The following is a 20,074-nucleotide window of genomic DNA, read 5'->3' as shown; positions in this document are numbered from 1 at the left end:
ATATATTAGAGCACAACTGTATAGATGATAATCATGGAAGAGCATCTATATCCCTCCAAACTATGATTAGGATTTCTATGTAAACTGTCATTATATCCTTCTTTAATTACACAATTGACAGTATTTTAATAAAGAAATCAAACATAAATAGTTTGTGTGCTCTTGTTAATGTTTCCTTCTGGGATTATGTCTCTCTTTTCTAATTGGTGAAATCTCCCCAATTTGTAATTCCAGGGGTGCAACTTTCACTGGGGACGGGGGACATGTCCCCACCTTCTGAAATTGCTAAAGAAATATAAATATGATGTCCCCCCCACTTCTAAAATCAAAGTTGCGCCCCTGTGTAATTCAAACACTTATTAAATGGGAAGGTATGTTTTATTCATCTTGACCTGAACCTTAAACCAGATTGACTGAAAAGGGCACGAGATTCATTTTATTGGGTGTAACACCATCATTCGACAGAAGAAAATATCATAATATCAGTAATAAACAGGAATAATAAACATGTGAAGAGCAATTGACATTCTTATGTTGCATTTACATTTGAAAAAGGAATACAATTGTTGTTGTTTTGTCTCTACATCAAGTGCCAGTATATCTATTTAGTGGCGTTCACTGAGAAACTGGTAAAGAAATGTATGATGGAACGTCGTACAACACTGACACTTAAGCTCCATAAATTGTCATGTTTTCAACAAGCTGAAACCTTCAGGCCCTGAAACTCCATTATGATACAATCTTAATACAATTCACCTCCATTCCTCAATAGTAATTACTACCAGTACCATTGCACTAACAACTTTAGTTGTTTCTTGGAAAGAAGCAATAAATATTTTAGTAGCAGGCAGTACATATACTGTACTGTAGTTTCTCCGCCCTGCCTTTATGTACAAAGCTGATTGCTTCAGCAGGTAGTCCAAGAGTCTTGGGAATGTTTAACCCTTTGGAGGAGAATGGACAACAACATTCCTACCGATTCTAATTGATGACATCACAGGGGTTGTTGTTCATTATTAGTTATCGAACTGAAACTTAATTCTTCAAGGGGCAATCTTTTAAATGAGTGATATATAGCCATTGATTCTTTAAGAATGTAACTTAAAAGTGAGTGCTTTTTTGTTGTTTGAAATCCAGATTGCCTCTTTGAACAGGATTGAACACTCCTCATAAGGTTAAATAAATCCGTCCATGTGTGTTGGGTTTAGGAGAAACAAACAGGGCCGATGTCCAGGCCAAACTGCTGATCCTCCTTGCCTATGTCCATGGGGGCCAAGTCTACGATAGGTAGTCTGGCTGGCATCTGAGTTCTGTACTCAATCACAGTCTTGCCCCAGTCTCCATTCGATTTCTGCAGACACAGGAGAAGAAGACATACTGTAGCTATACCTCTGAATTCAACTCATTGTCCTATACAATGTAAACAAGTAACCAATAGGACAGAACCACATAATCAAATGATTATGAAGGCATACATGTATGAAAGCTTGTATACTTATTTTAAATGTATGTAGTTCTGTCCTTGTGATGTCTCTTAATGTTCTGTATTATATGATGTTTTATGTGTTGTGTGGACCCCAGGAAGAGTAGCTGCTGCTTTAGCACTAGTTCATTATACAATACTACATACTAAAAGACAGGGTGGGTGGGCTTTTGTTCCCACTTCCCAGACCAACTTTGGCACACCTGATTCAAACATTCAACAACACATGTAGGTAGATGGTTGGGTGGGGGTGGGCAGGCGGGTGGGCAGGCGGGTGGGCAGGCGGGTAGGCATGGGCAGGCGGGTGGGCATGGGCAGGTAGTAGGGCTGGGCAGGCGGGTGGGCAGGCGGGTCAGGCGGGTGACATTTTTGTGGCAACATCAATCACCGTGTGGTGAGTTTTAAAAACACATACTGTTTTTATATTTTTTAAATGTGATTTTCGATTGCATTTGCATTAATGTCAGAGTGGTTGGAGGGACAATAGAGCCCTGAGTACCAGACCATTAGGACCTGATGGAGGGACAATAGAGCCCTGAGTACCAGACCATTAGGACCTTATGGAGGGACAATAGAGCCCTGAGTACCAGACCATTATGACCTGATGGAGGGACAATAGAGCCCTGAGTACCAGACCATTAGGACCTTATGCAGGGACAATAGAGCCCTGAGTACCTGACCATTATGAACAGATGGATGGAGGAACCTAATGGAGGGACAATAGAGCCCTGAGTACCAGACCATTAGGACCTTATGCAGGGACAATAGAGCCCTGAGTACCAGACCATTAGGACCTTATGCAGGGAGGCCCTGACCTGATGGAAGGACAATAGAGCCCTGAGTACCAGGCCATTAGCAATTAGGACATGATGATAGTTAGCGAGTTGGGTACTCCTAATGCATGTCCAGAGTGCATAAGAGAATATTACCATGACTCAACAGTCAAGCTGAATTTTACTGCTGTCATGACTGCCAGTGTGGCGGTAATAGGGCCACCGCAACAGCCATAGTAAGTAGATAGGTACACTATATACATAAGTATGTGGACACCCCTTCAAATTTGTGGATTCGGCTATTTCAGCCAAACCCATTACTGACAGGTGTATAAAATCGAGGACAGAGCCATGCAATCTCCATAGACAAACATTGGCAGCAGAATGGACTTACTGAAGAGCTCAGTGACTTTCAACATGGCACCACCTTTCTGACAAGTCAGCTCATCCAATTTCTGCCTTGATAGAGCTCCCCCGGTCAACTTTAAGTGCTGTTATTGTGAAGTGAAAACGTCTAGGAGCAACAACGGCTCAGCCATGAAGTGGTAGGCCAAACAAACTTACAGAACAGGACTGCCGAGTGCTGAAGCGCGTAACGCTTAAAAATCGTCTGCCCTCGTTTGCAACACTCAAACTGCCTCTTGAAAGCAATGTCAGCACAAGAACTGTTCGTTGGCAGCTTCATGAAATGGGTTTCCATGACCTAGCAGCCGCACATAAGCCTGAGATCACCATGCGCAATGCCAAGCGTCGGCTGGAGTGGTGTAAAGCTCACCGCCATTGGACTCTGGAGCAGTGGAAACGCGTTCTCTGGAGTGATGAATCACACATCACTATCTTTCAGTCCGACGGACGAATCTGGGTTTGGCGGATGCCAGGAGAGCACTACCTGCCCCAATGCATAGTGCCAACTGTAATGTTTGGTGGAGGAAAAATAATGGTCTAGGGCTGTTTTTCATGGTTTGGGCTATGCCTTTTAGTTCCAGTGAAGGGAAATCTAAAAACTATAGTATACACAGACATTCTAGACAATTCTGTGCTTACAACATTTTGGCAACAGTATGGGGAAGGCCCTTTCCTGTTTCAGCATGACAATGCCGCTGTGCACAAAGCAAGGTCCATACAGAAATGGTTTGTTGAGATCGGTGTGGAAGAACATGACTGGCCTGCACAGATCCCTGACCTCATCCCCATCAAACACCTTTGGGATGAATTGGAACGTCGACTGCGAGCCAGGCCTAATCGCCCAACACCAGCGCCCAACCTTACTAATGCTCTCGTGGCTGAATGGAAGCAAGTCCCCGCAGCGATGTTCCAATATAGTGGAAAGCCTTCCCAAAAGAGTGGAGGCTGTTATAGCAGCAAAGGGGGACCAACTCCATATTAATGCCCATGATTTTGGAATGAGATGTTCGACGAACAGGTGTCCACATACTTTTCGTAGGTAGGTAGGTAGGTAGGTAGGTAGGTAGGTAGGTAGGTTGGCAGGCAGGCAGGTAGGTTGGCAGGCAGGTATAGGTAGGTAGGCATACTGTACTGTAGGTATAGGTAGGTAGGTAGGCAGGCAGGCATACTGTACTGTAGGTATAGGTAGGTAGACATACTGTACTGTAGGTATAGGTAGGTAGGTAGGCAGGCAGGCAGGTATAGGTAGGTAGGCATACTGTACTGTAGGTATAGGTAGATAGGTAAGCAGGCAGGTATAGGTAGGTAGGCATACTGTACTGTAGGTATAGGTAGGTAGGCAGGCAGGTATAGGTAGGTAGGCATACTGTACTGTAGGCATAGGTAGGTAGACATACTGTACTGTAGGTATAGGTAGGTAGGCAGGCAGGCAGGTATAGGTAGGTAGGCATACTGTACTGTAGGTATAGGTAGGTAGGTACTGTAGGTAGAAGTAGGTATAGGTAGGTAGGTAAGCAGGCAGGTATAGGTAGGTAGGCATACTGTACTGTAGGTATAGGTAGGTAGGCATACTGTACTGTATGTATAGGTAGGTAGGTAGGTACTGTAGGTAGGTAGTTAGGTGACTTACGGAGCAGCCATCCTCCAGGACAGTGTATCTGAGGCGGGAGTTGCCCTGAACCTTGACCTCCTGTCCGTTGGAGCCCTTGAGGATCAGAGCCTTCTTCAGGTTGCCTGTGGCTCCGTCATTCACGGCCACGCTGTTCTTGCAGTGGTAGGTGACATTCTGGACACCCTCCTTAGAAAGCAGGCGGATCAGCCTAATCTGAATGGTTACGGCGTTGGGCAGCTCCTCCTTGTTGCCGTAGCTAAACTGGAATCAGAAGTTTATTGAAAAAAATATTTCACAGGGACACTATTGTACAATAATCAGCATTTCAGTTTTTACATCAATGTTAGAAAAATACACCTGGAAGTGTAACAGTTTTTCACAAACATCTCCAGCTATTTTTCTGACAGAAAGAACTCTTCCATTGCTATATAATCAAGGCAGCAGAGGATGTATGTTTTTAAAGCAGTATTGTGCTTGGTGAATTTATTCTTCAGTATGGTAGCTGGTTTATTCATAGAAGCAGTTGTCCTCTTTAGAGGTATCCACAGTGTAAAGCTATCCTCTATATACTACTTGCGTTCATTGAATAGACATCGGGTATATTTTATATACTCACTTTAGTTCCTCCATTCATATTTGCTCCAAACCAGACAGGTTTGCTGGCAGTGGGAGTGGATTTGGTCCACCATGTTTTGCGAGGGATGCTGGCTGAGATGGGGTGGGCTGAGATGCAGGTCTCACCAGTCTCCATGTTGCAGAACACCTTGATAACATCCTTGGTACTGCCCTGGTTGGGGTCCAGCCAGTAGTCTCCTGGATATGGAAAGACCAAGTATCAGATCATACAGTAGATACATATCAGCTACCTCATCATCTATTAGACACACGGACTCCACTTGTCAATAAAGTTAATATCACCTAACGAGTATATCCATCCATTAATTCATCTATAACACCCTAACTACGTCGCAGCAAATCAAAAGATTGAGTAAAGAATAGGCAAGACAAAAAGCAGTTAAAAACAAGAGAAGAAGACAGTCTGTGGTGAAAAGTGGACCTACGGGTCTTTTGAGTAGTTAAAAACTAGAGAAGAAGACACAGTCTGTGGTGAAAAGTGGACCTACCGGTCTTTTTAAGGGGGTGGCACTGCTTGATGTCCTGGCAGGTTTTGGCGGGGTTGGCCTGGCTGCCATCGGGACACTTCATGTTCTGCAGGTTTCCACTGAGGCTCTTCAGCGTGATCTGGACGCTCTGGTCTGCCCCGAGGATGGTCGAGGCATTATTGGGACGCGCCTCATCATCGTTGAACTCTGGAGGGGGATGGGGGCCAGAGTCGTCCCAGTTGGACTCTGGAGGGGGTTGAGGGGGGGCTGATTCATCGCCGTTAAACTCTGGGGGTGGAGGTGGTCCATCCTGGTCCTCGCCGTAGTCGTAGTCAAAGGAGCTGCTGAAGCCGAACATATCAGCCCCAGCAGTGGGAGGGCCAGGCGTCCCTGGGGGACCAGGGGGACCAGCATCCCCAGGAGGCCCCTGGGAAAGAGGAGAGAAGTCAAGAAACAGGTATGTTACTGTCCTTTGATATGCCATGTCTGCTTGTTGACTTTCTTTGCTTTAGAAACACTGAATGTGTCACAGGTATGACTTATTTGCATTAGAAACACTGAATGTGTCACAGGTATGACTTATTTGCGTGCTTAATCTAACAAGCAATTCTATTGGAGAAGCAATTTATCAACACCCAAAGCCTGGTTTGTTCTGACATCCATTTGAAAGTCATAGCGGATCCAACCAGCATAATGACAACAGAACCACTAGTCTCTAACGTCTCACCTGAGGTCCGATGTCTCCACTGGTTCCTCTTGATCCAGGAGATCCCATGGGCCCGGTCAGCCCGATTTGTCCATCACCTCCTGCGGGGCCAACCACACCAGGGGGCCCCTGATGAGAAACACAATGGGATTTATAAAGAGAAACAAACAGCACACAAATGGACCATTATACTGAGGCATTGACAGCTTATTCAGTGTACTTACTCTGTGTCCAGTAGGTCCTACAATTCCTCGAGGTCCAACATCCCCAGATTGTCCCTACAAACAGAAGGCCATTGATTAGCCTGTTATTGGCTGAAATAATTAATAATAAAAGCATTTAATTGATTTTGCCAAGTTAATACGATTTTCCATAAATTAAATGACAGATTATGCCTTGTAATGGTGATTGGGCAGTTTTTACTCACAGTTGTCCCAGGTAAGCCTTGCAATCCAGTGAAGCCTCTGTGGCCTTTCTGCCCTCTCTCTCCTTGGTCTCCTTTGGCTCCCCTGTCTCCCTGTGGCCCCTGAGGCCCCTAGGATTTAAAAAAAAACGACATGAACATTTGCTGTAAATGACTGTGAGCAGATTTATCCAGATCCACACTCATTGAGACTAATACATGGGTTTACTGGTCTGTCAATAGATACAGGTTCGTGTGTCAGTAGCATAGGTTCATGTTAATGCTGGACACCAATATTGAGAATTCAATATGATTTCGATATCGTTTGATATTGATATCAGCAAGGCATATCGTGATAGCGGTTCTGTAGGCACAGAACCCTCTCACAGGCTCTTTAGTATACTTCACTGCCTGTTGATGGGCGATCAAGTCGTCAATGACTCCAACCCCCCAAGCCATAGACCATGGCTACTACTACGACTTCTCTGCTGCCGCACGGCAAGAGACACTGGTGCATCAAGTCTGAAACCAACAGGCTCTTGAACAGCTTCTATCCCCAAGCAATATGACTGATAAATAGCTAACAAAATAGCTACACAGACAATCTGAGTTAACTCCGTATCTTTATTAACCTTTTATTTAAATCTTTCCACTGTCTGACACACACACTTACTTTCACTCCAACACACACTCACACTCACTGTCATTCCAACACACACTCACTGTCACTCCAACACACACTCACACTCACTGTCACTCCAACACACACTCACACTCACTGTCACTCCAACACACACTCACACTCACTGTCACTCCAACACACACTCACACTCACTCCATCATTTGCACACTCACACATAATATGCACATACATTTATACTGACTCTACACACCTACTCACATGCAAGATGTCGCTCCTCTGTTCAACTTATATCCTGTTGCCTAGTCATCGTACCCCATACATATCTACCTCCATCACTCCTGTATCTCTGCACATGTAAATATGGTATTGGAACTGACTTTTTAAATATTTCCTTTATACAGTATAGTATGCTTACTTACTTTATTGTGTATATCATATTTGTTATTCTTATTTCTTGTGTGTGTTTTTTCCCCTAGTAATACATTGTTATTGATTATTGCACTGTTGAGTTTGCAAGACAGACTTTTCACTTCATGCGACAAAACTTGGAAGGGGCTTCCCATTGTATTCGAACTGGTTGGGTAGGTTAGGACCACGGGCATTCACACCTGACCCAATGGGCAATCAGCAAGAAGCTGTCTGAACTTTACAAAGCCTTGGAAGGGGCTTCCCATTGTATTCGAACTGGTTGGGTAGGTTAGGACCACGGGCATTCACACCTGACCCAATGGGCAATCAGCAAGCAGCTGTCTGAACTTTACAAAGCCTTGGAAGGGGCTTCCCATTGTATTCGAACTGGTTGGGTAGGTTAGGACCACGGGCATTCACACCTGACCCAATGGGCAATCAGCAAGAAGCTGTCTGAACTCAGCAAGCAGCTGTCTGAACTTTACAAAGCCTTGGAAGGGGCTTCCCATTGTATTCGAACTGGTTGGGTAGGTTAGGACCACGGGCATTCACACCTGACCCAATGGGCAATCAGCAAGAAGCTGTCTGAACTTTACAAAGCCTTGGAAGTGCAATGTTATTCAACTGTTTCGATGCTATTCATTCAAACCGATATGATACCAATATTGGTTCGGGAAAAAAGTAAACATATTTTGCATATCACTAGTTTACACAGTATGTACTAATCAACAGGCATACTACTACCACTAGTAGTGTACTCTACTTCATCAACAGGCATACTACTACCACTAGTAGTGTACTCTACTTCATCAACAGGCATACTACTACCACTAGTAGTGTACTCTACCTCATCAACAGGCATACTACTACCACTAGTAGTGTACTCTACTTCATCAACAGGCATACTACTACCACTAGTAGTGTACTCTACTTCATCAACAGGCATACTACTACCACTAGTAGTGTACTCTACCTCATCAACAGGTATACTACTACCACTAGTAGTGTACTCTACTTCATCAACAGGCATACTACTACCACTAGTAGTGTACTCTACTTCATCAACAGGCATACTACTACCACTAGTAGTGTACTCTACTTCATCAACAGGCATACTACTACCACTAGTAGTGTACTCTACTTCATCAACAGGCATACTACTACCACTAGTAGTGTACTCATCAACAGGCATACTCATCAATCAACAGGCATACTACTACCACTAGTAGTGTACTCTACTTCATCAACAGGCATACTACTACCACTAGTAGTGTACTCTACTTCATCAACAGGCATACTACTACCACTAGTAGTGTACTCTACTTCATCAACAGGCATACTACTACCACTAGTAGTGTACTCTACTTCATCAACAGGCATACTACTACCACTAGTAGTGTACTCTACTTCATCAACAGGCATACTACTACCACTAGTAGTGTACTCTACCTCATCAACAGGTAGTGTACTCTACTTCATATACTACTACCACTAGTAGTGTACTCTACTTCATCAACAGGCATACTACTACCACTAGTAGTGTACTCTACTTCATCAACAGGCATACTACTACCACTAGTAGTGTACTCTACTTCATCAACAGGCATACTACTACCACTAGTAGTGTACTCTACTTCATCAACAGGCATACTACTACCACTAGTAGTGTACTCTACCTCATCAACAGACATACTACTACCACTAGTAGTGTACTCTACTTCATCAACAGGCATACTACTACCACTAGTAGTGTACTCTACCTCATCAACAGGTATACTACTACCACTAGTAGTGTACTCTACTTTATCAACAGGCATACTACTACCACTAGTAGTGTACTTACTTCATAGGAAATGTAAGAGAGGTGTTCTTACCAGCTTCCCCCGGATCCCTGATTGTCCCTGGGGTCCTGGAGGCCCTCTAGCACCCTAGTGTTGAAAAACAAAAAAACAATGTCAAGGGAAATCAAATCAAACAACCTGAAATGAGTTTACTACTGCCAACTTTGTCACATCTACTCAGAGCATGACAGCTCTTAACCCTGAAACATTATATTTTTACATTTAGTCATTTAGCCGACTCTCTTATCCAGAGAAGACAGGAGTGAGTTACAGGAGTGAGTTACAGTAGTGAGTTACAGTAGTGAGTGCTGACATTTTCGTACTGGGTTTTGACCTCAAACACTGTAGACTCCTATGACCTCTAACGCCATAAGGGTCTACAGTCATGTCTCAAGGCTAGAAGGCTCTGAACGTTGGTGTGGCAAAACTCTGCGATGGCATTGTGGCAATGTCCAGATTACTCACATTGTCTCCTCTCTTCCCAGGGACTCCAGAGGTGCCGACTGGACCAACAGAGCCATGAAGCCCCGGAGTTCCAGCAAGACCCTCAGCACCAGGATTCCCTCTATCTCCCTACAGACAGACACATTTTCTGGTGAAATGGTTTGATCATACATTTCCATAAAGTTTCTTGTCCATCTGTAGTTGTGTCTTACCCTGGCTCCTATAAGTCCATCCTTGCCAGGTACCCCATCAGACCCAGCATTCCCCTGTAAAGACAGATTGCTGCATTAAGTTTACCTGTGCTGTATAGTACAGTATACTTCTGTTACAGTAAAGACCTGCTTTTCAGGGGAACTATTATAATTTCCACATGAATGAAAGGTGTGTATGTGAGTATGTTTTAATCCACAGTTGGTTTTTAATGGATATATGTTCACTGAACCCACAGACAGAACAGTCATGGGTCAATTAAGTGGAAACACATACCGTAAGACCAAGGTCCCCTCTTGGTCCGGTTGTCCCTGGTAACCCGACTGCACCGACAGCACCCTTGCCTCCCCGAGTTCCGGGGGCACCTGATTTTCCGGGTGCACCCTGGGAAAATAAGTGGGACATCACTGGTCAGGACACAAATGGAAAGTGTATGAGCGTCCTGTATATCTGACTGAGTGTTGGATTGGGACTCTGTTCAGTGTATAATGATACTACTCTCAAGGCTATAGAAATGAATGGTGAATGTGAACTTGAGTTCCATACATACAGCAGTACCGGGGGGCCCAACCATCCCGCTCTCTCCTCTGACTCCAGGTATGCCCACAACACCTCGCTGTCCTGAGATACCTGGTGGTCCCGCCGGCCCATCAGGGCCCTGTCAGAAACAAAGACCATCCCATTGGCCAATGGTAACTTCAGATATTTCCTAGTCTAGCAAAAGAAGTATAGAGTAATGGAGGGTGGCAGAGAAGTCTCGCTCTGTAAACCACTTTGAACGATACAGCTAAAACTTTTACTTCTGTAACTCTCTCATATTTACCCCTGGTCCATCCTCTCCAGGCTCTCCCTTGTCTCCTGGGGCACCTGCTGGGCCCGGGGCCCCTCTCTCTCCTACACGCCCAGGGCCTCCATTCTTGCCTCTAAGTCCCGGAGTACCTGCCTTCCCTGGGGTACCAATGTCTCCAGGCACCCCTACCTCACCCTGGAAGAGTGGAAAGACAATGTGAGTAATGGAATAACATATTTCACTATATTGCTCTAATGTTCTATTGTTTATGAAATCATTTATTGATGATTTCATAGGTATAAAGTGATTTGATTGGTTGATAGTAGGATTAACTCACAATGGAGCCTGCTGGACCAACTCCTCCGGGGAATCCTGGGAAACCAGACCCACCCTGAAAATTACAGATTCAATTCTTATCAGAAAATATCAACATACTGTACCACATATTCAGTGAATTCCCTGGAAAAGCATTCCTACTCTGTGCTGAGTAGCCATGATCAGGTCTATTTCTACAGTAAATACCATGGGGAAGCATTCCTACTCTGTGCTGAGTAGCCATGATCAGGTCTATTTCTACAGTAAATACCATGGGGAAGCATTCCTACTCTGTGCTGAGTAGCCATGATCAGGTCTATTTTGTCATACCCGTGGTATACATTCTGATATACCGCGGCTGTCAGCCAATCAGCCAATGCCCGATTCATTGGGTCTTTTGTGAAGAATAAACTCACCAAGCAGTCAACCCTTACTAAAGCGGTCTCTGTCTTAATATTTTGTTTATGAGTAGAATTAGATGCTCATTTATCTACATTCATTATAGGATGTACAGCACAACTGTCAGCTTCATAGGATTTCCTTCTGCGCGGACGACAAAACAGACAAGAGGATATTCACCTTCATCTGCACAGAGCCAGAGACCAAAAAACACATCTGTTATGTGTTCGACAGTGAAAAATGTGTAAGAATTTTTTTTATCAGAAGTTAGTCCATAGTATGAGGTCACGGTGGAATGGTAGCATTATTGAATTCATCCTAGCTAGTTGTTTCAGGTTTAAAGAGGTGTTAGGGGTTTTCTTTATAAGCTAGTAGTTCTGAAAATAGCGGTCAAGAGCAAAATAGGCCCCTGAAGATCGTGTGCTACATCATATATGTGCAACACATCAAAGGGTACTTTCACTGATGTTTGAGGATACCCATGATGCACTGGATTGCAGGCAGAGGAGATCACCGTCAGCATTGGTCGAGCATTTGACCTGGCGTACAGGAAGTTTCTGGAGTCTGGCGGGAAAGACGTGGAGATGAGGAAACAGATCGGCAGTCTGCAGAAAAGAGTAAGCCTGCGTTCCTTCTACAGTGGACTAATGTTGATCACAACTCTCTGGTGCACTATTTAATCATGGGGAATGTAGTGCCACATCCAAACATAACTAGAGCATGAAAAAGGCCTAACAAAATGGGACCTCTTAGATTATGATCTTGTGTTTGTTGACTTTAGATTCTGGAACTGGAAACTGAAAATTCCAATTTGAAAGAACGACTTCAAGATCTAGAGGATCACATGGCAGATTGTCAAGGCTCACCGGTAAATGAGCTACTAATCTAACAGTTTCTGTCTCACACTAATCTCTAGAAATGTCTGGCATAACAATACCTTACCTTCCTGACATCAGTGATAACAAATCGCTACCCGTTTCTTCTTTCTCTGGCTGATTTCTCCTCAGCTTCTACACTTGAACTCTTCTAACGAGGCCCACATGCTGCCGAGTCCCTCATCTATGTTCTGGGGTGACAGTGTCAGCCTGAACGCCCTTTCCTTTCTAGAGATGTCCTCTGTGGCTCTAACCCCAGCCAGCTCTCCAGACTCCAGTATCTCCGCTGGTCTACTAACCCCTCCACCCAGTAAACCTACCCAGCCCAGGCTACCGCAGCATTATGGAGGTTGCTTACCTCGACCGCGAGTAAATAGCTACTTCTCTCTCGCTTTTCCTTACTACACTGCTAGAAGAAATTGCGCTATAGAGAAGCAAACGGGTTCTATGGTTCACTTCATATACAATCACAGAAACACCCTTATTTTAGACAGTATTATGTGTGTGTGTGTGTGTGTGTGTGTGTGTGTGTGTGTGTGTGTGTGTGTGTGTGTGTGTGTGTGTGTGTGTGTGTGTGTGTGTGTGTGTGTGTGTGTGTGTGTGTGTGTGTGTAGTTTTATGACTTTAGCCTTAGTACGACATCCAGCTGCCATTCAACAGCTTTGTATTTGGTTGTTTCCCCCCCCAGGCATGGAGCACCATATCCAGGCGTCCCCCGACGGACGTTTTCGACATGGTTCCATTCTCCTCAGGGTCTCCTATGGCAAGGAAACCTGCCATCAATGGGTCCTCTCCTCCTCCTCCCTCCTTTTCCCCTCCTCCACCTCCTCCACATGTTTTCCTGAGAGAGAGAGGTGACTATTCTGCAGCACTGTGCTCCTTTTTACATTATGTCGTAATGAAATTCATTGATAAACTGTTGTATTAGTATTTATGCAATTGCATACAAGTTGTTCAATGAACAATTGCACACATACAGTATGCTGATTCAACTCCTGTCTTCCCTCTCTCTGCTGTGTATTTTCCCTCGCTCCCTCATCCTTCCATCTCTCCCCTCCAACAGGAACAGATATTTTGGGGGCGGAGCCTTTTGACCCGTTCCTCTGCAACACGTCCTTTCCTCCTGACGTCCAATCTAAACTGGATGAAATGCAGGTGTGTACATTCATCTGTAGGAACAGCAGTGTTTCTACAGCGAGTATTTGTCATGCTCATATTTACGTTAATAAGGGGCATATTACCTATAATGTCAAAGTACACAGGCATTATGTGCTCAGTCATTGGTGTAAGTAAAAGCTCTACCATTATGCTGATTAGCTGTTTATCAAAGGTAAAATAGTGTATGCTTTGGCTGCGTTCCAATCGACATGGATTCTGCCTTTAGAATGGGACCCAGCCTTTCCAGAGTTTATACTGGACCCGTGTTCTGTTCATCTTGTCATTATTCTAATGCCGTATACTGTTTACACGGTCTGAGTAAATATTTTACATATATTAAGTATAAACTCGGGGAAAAAAACGTCGCTTTTTCAAGACCTTGTCTTTCAAAGATTATTTGTAAAAATCCCAAAATTCACAGACCTTCATTGTAAAGGGTTTAAACACTGTTTCCCATTCTTGTTCAATGAACCATAACGAATTAATGAACATGCATCTGTAGGACGGTCATTAAGATACTAATAGCTTACAGCCGGTAGGCAATTAAGGTCACAGTTATGAAAACTTAGGACACTAAAGAGGCCTTTCTACTGACTCTGAAAACACAGATGCCCAGGGTCCCTGCTCATCTGCGTGAACGTGCCTTAGTAATGCTGCAAGGAGGCATGAGGACTACAATTTATTGCCCTGGCCACATCTGCAATGTCATTACTGCCTAAGACAGAAGTACAGGGAGACAGGACGGACAGCTGATCATCCTCGCATTGGCAGACCACATGTAACACCTGCACAGGATCGGTACATCCGAACATCACACCTGCGGAACAGGTACAGGATGGCAACAACAACTGCCCGAGTTAAACCAGGAACGCACAATCCCTCCATCAGTGCTCAGACTGTCCGCAATAGGCTGAGAGAGGCTGGACTGAGGGCTTGTAGGCCTGTTGTATGGCAGGTCCTCCACAGACATCACCGGCAACAACGTCACCTATGGGCACAAACCCACCGTCGCTGGACCAGACAGGCAAAAAGTGCTCTTCACTGACGAGTCGCAGTTTTGTCTCACCAGGGGTGATGGTCGGAATTGTGTTTATCGTCAAAGGAATGAACATTACACCGAGGCATGTACTCTGGAGCGGGATCAATTTGGAGGTAGAGGGTCCGTCATGGTCTAGGGTGGTGTGTCACAGCATCATCGGACTGAGCTTGTTGTCATTGCAGGCAAACTCAACACTGCGTTACAGGGAAGACATCCTCCTCCCTCATGTGGTACCCTTCCCGCAGGCTCATCCTGACATGACCCTCCAGCATGACAATGCCATCGCACACAGAACGAGCAGTATGGCTGATTTCCTGCAAGACAGGAATGTCAGTGTTCTGCCATGGCCAGCGAAGAGCCCGGATCTTAATCCCATTGAGCTCGTCTGGGACTTGTTGGATTGGAGGGTGAGGCCATTGCCCCCCAGAAATGTCTGGGAACTTGCAGGTGCCTTGGTGGAAGAGTGGGGTAACATTGCACAGCAAGATCTGGCAAATCTGGTGCAGTCCATTAGGAGGAGATGCACTACAGTGCTTAATGCAGCTGGTGGCCACCAGATACTGACTGACTTTTGATTTTGACCCCCCCTTTGTTCAGGGACACATTATTCCATATCTGTTAGTCACATGTCTGTGGAACTTGTTCAGTTTGTCTCAGTTGTTGAATCTTGTTATGTTCATACAAATATTTACACACGTTACGTTTGCTGAAAATAAACCCAGTTGACCGTGAGGACGTTTATTTTTTTGCTGAGTTTATAATCTAACAAGATTATGACCTACAGTTCATCTAACTGTAGATTGTAACCTACAGTATATAATCATATTCTCTCTCTTCACTATGCAGCGTCAGCGACGGTTAGTTTACTCTCACCTATGTGTATGCTTCACAATGCCCATCACATATTTCTTTTCCCCCATGAAACATGCATTCACATTTTCACTGATGTCTGCCTCTATTTATCTCTCATGAAAATCAATTATGTACATAGAGGCCAACTGTTAAAGTACATTATGATTGTAGCATACCATGTTTGCTCCCAGTCCTGCTAATTTCCTATCAATTAGCCATCATTTTGCTTTTGTCATAACATAGATTAAGTGTAGACCTGAATTAAAAAGCAAGGTTTCTTGAGAATCTCAATTGAGAAAGTGTCTAGGATACTGCCCCGTAATTACAGCATTACTCATTGTTGTATAGGACACACTGCTCTAGACTTCTGTAGTCTCTGGTTGGATCACTGACCTGTGTGTGTGTGTCTCTCTCTGAAGGAGGGGTTCAATATGGGACTAACCCTGGAGGGCACCATCTTCTCTCTGGACCCAGTGGACAGTCGCTGCTGACCACACCGCAACCCTAACATGGACAGTTGATGCTGACCACAACGCATCCCTAACATGGACAGTTGATGCCGACCACAACGCATCCCTAACATGGACAGTTGAAACTGACCACAACGCAACCCTAACATGGACAGTTGAAACTGACCACAACGCATCCCTAACATGGACAGTTGAAACTGACCACAACGCATCCCTAACATGGACAGTTGAAACTGACCACAACGCATCCCTAACATGGACAGTTGACACTGACCACAACGCAACCCAAACATGGACAGTTGACACTGACCACAACGCAACCCTAACATGGACAGTTGACACTGACCACAACGCAACCCTAACATGGACAGTTGACACTGACCACAACGCAACCCTAACATGGACAGTTGACACTGACCACAACGCAACCCTAACATGGACAGTTGACTGACCACAACGCAACCCTAACATGGACAGTTGATGCCGACCACAACGCAACCCAAACATGGACAGTTGATGCCGACCACAACGCATCCCAAACATGGACAGTTGATGCCGACCACAACGCAACCCTAACATGGACAGTTGAAACTGATCACAACGCATCCCTAACATGGACAGTTGACACTGACCACAACGCATCCCTAACATGGACAGTTGAAACTGACCACAACGCATCCCTAACATGGACAGTTGGTGACCCCAATGCTTTCCTTTTTGTAGAAATAATTTAATTGGTAAAGAAGTATTTGTATAAAATCAACATTTCTGGGACTACAGTGAGGGAAAAAAGTATTTGATCCCCTGCTGATTTTGTATGTTTGCCCACTGACAAAGAAATGATCAGTCTATAATTTTAATGGTAGGTTTATTTGAACAGTGAGAGACAGAATAACAACAAAAAATCCAGAAAAACACGTCAAAAATGTTATAAATTGATTTGCAGGGAAATACGTATTTGACCCCCTCTCAATCAGAAAGATTTCTGGCTCCCAGGTGTCTTTTATACAGGCAACGAGCTGAGATTAGGAGCACACTCTTAAAGGGAGTGCTCCAAATCTCAGTTTGTTACCTGTATGAAAGACACCTGTCCACAGAAGCAATCAATAAATCAGATTCCAAACTCTCCACCATGGCCAAGACCAAAGAGCTCTCCAAGGATGTCAAGGACAAGATTGTAAAGTACACAAGGCTGGAATGGGCTACAAGACCATCGCCAAGCAGTTTGGTGAGAAGGTGACAGCAGTTGGTGCGATTATTCGCAAATGGAAGAAACACAAAAGAACTGTCAATCTCCCTCGGCCTGGGGCTCCATGCAGGTTCTCACCTCGTGGAGTTGCAATGAACATGAGAACGGTGAGGAATCGGCCCAGAACTACATGGGAGGATCTTGTCAATGATCTCAAGGCAGCTGGGACCATAGTCATCAAGAAAACAATTGGTAACACACTACGTCATGAAGGACTGAAATCCTGCAGCGCCCGCAAGGTCCCCCTGCTCAAGAAAGCACATATACAGGCCCATCTGAAGTTTTCCAATGAACATCTGAATGATTCAGAGGACAACTGGGTGAAAGTGTTGTAGTCAAATGAGACCAAAATGGAGCTCTTTGGCATCAACTCAACTCACTGTGGTTGGAGGAGGAGGAATGCTGCCTATGACCCCAAGAACACCATCCTCACCGTCAAACATGGAGGTAGAAACATTATGCTTTGGGGGTGTTTTTCTGCTAAGGGGACAGGACAAATTCACCACATCAAAGGGATGATGGACGGAGCCATGTACCGTCAAATCTTGGGTGAGAACCTCCTTCCCTCAGCCAGGGCATTGAAAATGGGTCGTGGATGGGTATTCCAGCATGACAATGACCCAAAACACACGGCCAAGACAACAAAGGAGAAGCATATTAAGGTCCTGGAGTGGCCTAGCCAGTCTCCAGACCTTAATCCCATAGAAAATCTGTGGTGGGAGCTGAAGGTTTGAGTTGCCAAACGTCAGCCTCGAAACCTTATTGACTTGGAGAAGATCTGCAAAGAGGAGTGGGACAAAATCCCTCCTGAGATGTGTGCAAACCTGGTGGCCGACTACAAGAAATGTCTGACCTCTGTGATTGCCAACAAGGGTTTGGCCACCAAGTACTAAGTCATGTTTTGCAGGGGGGGTCAAGTACTTATTTCCCTCATTAAAATGCAAATCAATTTATAACATTTTTGACATGTGTTTTTCTGGAGTTTTTTGTTATTCTGTCTCTCACTGTTCAAATAAACCTACCATTAACATTATAGACGGATCATTTCTTTGTCAGTGGGCAAATGTACAAAATCAGCAGGGGATCAAATACTTTTTTTCCCTCACTGTACGTATTGGTTTAAATGGTGACCAATGTCATGATAAATGCACTGCAGTAGATGACTATTTTTCTACCCCATAAATAAAATGTATGTGTTATTTTTGTTTGTGTGGGGGGGTGCATTGCTTTTGATTTTTATGTTTTTTTGTGTGATTTGGATTATTGTACAGTCATTAAATGTGATTAGTGGTTGACAAGATTGGAAGACCATTAGCTCATTGACTTCCTCCCATTTTATAGACTCATGCCCTTCCTTGCACTTTAACAAATATTTTTCGGTGTAATTTTGCACCAGGAAGCTCTTTTTAAATGACTTTACCTTTCCTTTCATTGTTGTTCTTCAATAAACGTTGTATTGGTTAGAGAGGTAAAGAGATTTGTTTGACGCCAGGCAGGTATTAACCCTGCTGAATGGAAGAGTACCACACCAGACAAACATCAGGAGAAGAGGCCTGTTTGCTAGGTAGCCGGTGGAGAGAAAGGATAAGACACCATATAAAACACACGTCACAGCACGGGTGTAACCCAATCAATAATACCTCATACAATAATAATGGCAGAGCAATTTAAAAGGCAACGTCATCTAAACAATTGACAAGGAAGAACCCAGTCATAACACTTAGAGAATTTGCAATATTCGGTATTACCTGGGAGTAATGAGAGTGTGTGTTCAAAGACAAAACAAATAAAGCCTTAATGTCCACAAATCATCTTGGCCAAATGTCAAGTCAATACTGTTCAAACAAACTCACACAACCTCCCTTTAACCCTCCTGCTGTGTTTCTGGTTGAATTGGACCGATTTACAAGTTCTCTCTCTGAAAAATGTACTTCGTTTAATCTGATTGTCATAAGGTTCCATGACCGGGCATCTGAACACACAAAATGCATTTGATTTTCATTACATGTTGGGGATTTAACTTTGTACACCTGTGGTATTCCCGGTCCTTAGAAGTGAATGGGTGAGACTACAATTAATTTATAAAATTGAGTTCAGGCACATGCCCATTCATAAGATGGACACACTTCTCCTGGACCCCCATATGCATGTGTTTGAGCACACACACCCCTCACTCCCCTTCTTGGCTTCCATGGCAACCCCCACGGGAACCTTTCCCCAATAGAATCTTTCCCCCACTGGAAAGATGGCACTCACAATGGCAACATTGTTTCAATAATATATGTAACTTTTCTCACAGTATATAAAGCTTTGAGGTCTCATGCTCACAATTCACTCTTTGGCAGCATAATGACCAAACAATCAACTGTATGTGAGGCTCTTGATCATACATTTGATCATGACACTGGTGAGGAGAGAGTCTTTGTAAAACGTTGACACAAAGTAGTCTGATAACTGGCACAATATGTTTCATCTGAGTATATGTTATAGTCAAAATAATCCATATTATGCTTTTTTTTAACTGAAAAACGAGTTGTATGAGCTCAAGTCAATGAGGCCTACAGGCCATAAATAGCAAATAAAAGTTCAAAACTTGTAATGTTCACAAGAACTTAAGTTGATAAAAAGATGAATACAACATTAGGTGATAATATGTATTATTGTGGATGTATAATCAGCTATAACGGGGCGGTCATTTTGAACTGGGAACACAGAATGAATTAACATGAAACGAACACAACATGAAGGTTAACTAAAATGTCTAGCAGTCATAACGTGCATTATTAGTTCACCAAAGGCACTGAACATAAAGGGAGCGCAGCGCAAAGCAAGCAATTGTTTCAGTGTAAAAAGCACTGAAGAAGGAGACGGTCTTAGTTGATGCATCCAGGGTTGA

General features: G+C 44.0%; 1 protein-coding gene across 1 annotated transcript in view; it reads right to left on the bottom strand.

Moving 5' to 3' along the window:
• Positions 1-414: 414 nt before the first annotated feature.
• LOC135542960 (collagen alpha-2(V) chain-like) overlaps positions 415-20,074 on the bottom strand; it is an 80,304-nt gene continuing 60,644 nt past the window's right edge. Inside the window, exons 55-69 of the mRNA XM_064970086.1 lie at positions 11,716-11,721; positions 11,159-11,212; positions 10,855-11,016; positions 10,582-10,689; positions 10,308-10,415; positions 10,034-10,087; positions 9,843-9,950; positions 9,411-9,464; positions 6,510-6,617; positions 6,307-6,360; positions 6,104-6,211; positions 5,398-5,803; positions 4,890-5,086; positions 4,292-4,534; positions 415-1,351 (exon numbers count right to left, since the gene is read on the bottom strand). Of these exons, the coding sequence (XP_064826158.1) occupies positions 1,205-1,351; positions 4,292-4,534; positions 4,890-5,086; positions 5,398-5,803; positions 6,104-6,211; positions 6,307-6,360; positions 6,510-6,617; positions 9,411-9,464; positions 9,843-9,950; positions 10,034-10,087; positions 10,308-10,415; positions 10,582-10,689; positions 10,855-11,016; positions 11,159-11,212; positions 11,716-11,721 (1,917 nt within the window). The 3' untranslated portion in view covers positions 415-1,204. The remainder of the gene's footprint in view (positions 1,352-4,291; positions 4,535-4,889; positions 5,087-5,397; positions 5,804-6,103; positions 6,212-6,306; positions 6,361-6,509; positions 6,618-9,410; positions 9,465-9,842; positions 9,951-10,033; positions 10,088-10,307; positions 10,416-10,581; positions 10,690-10,854; positions 11,017-11,158; positions 11,213-11,715; positions 11,722-20,074) is intronic.

The sequence above is a fragment of the Oncorhynchus masou genome, chromosome 7, assembly GCF_036934945.1.
Source record: "Oncorhynchus masou masou isolate Uvic2021 chromosome 7, UVic_Omas_1.1, whole genome shotgun sequence".
NCBI lineage: Eukaryota > Metazoa > Chordata > Actinopteri > Salmoniformes > Salmonidae > Oncorhynchus > Oncorhynchus masou.
Note: the sequence above shows the minus strand (reverse complement) of the source record. Positions and strands in the feature narration are given on the sequence as shown.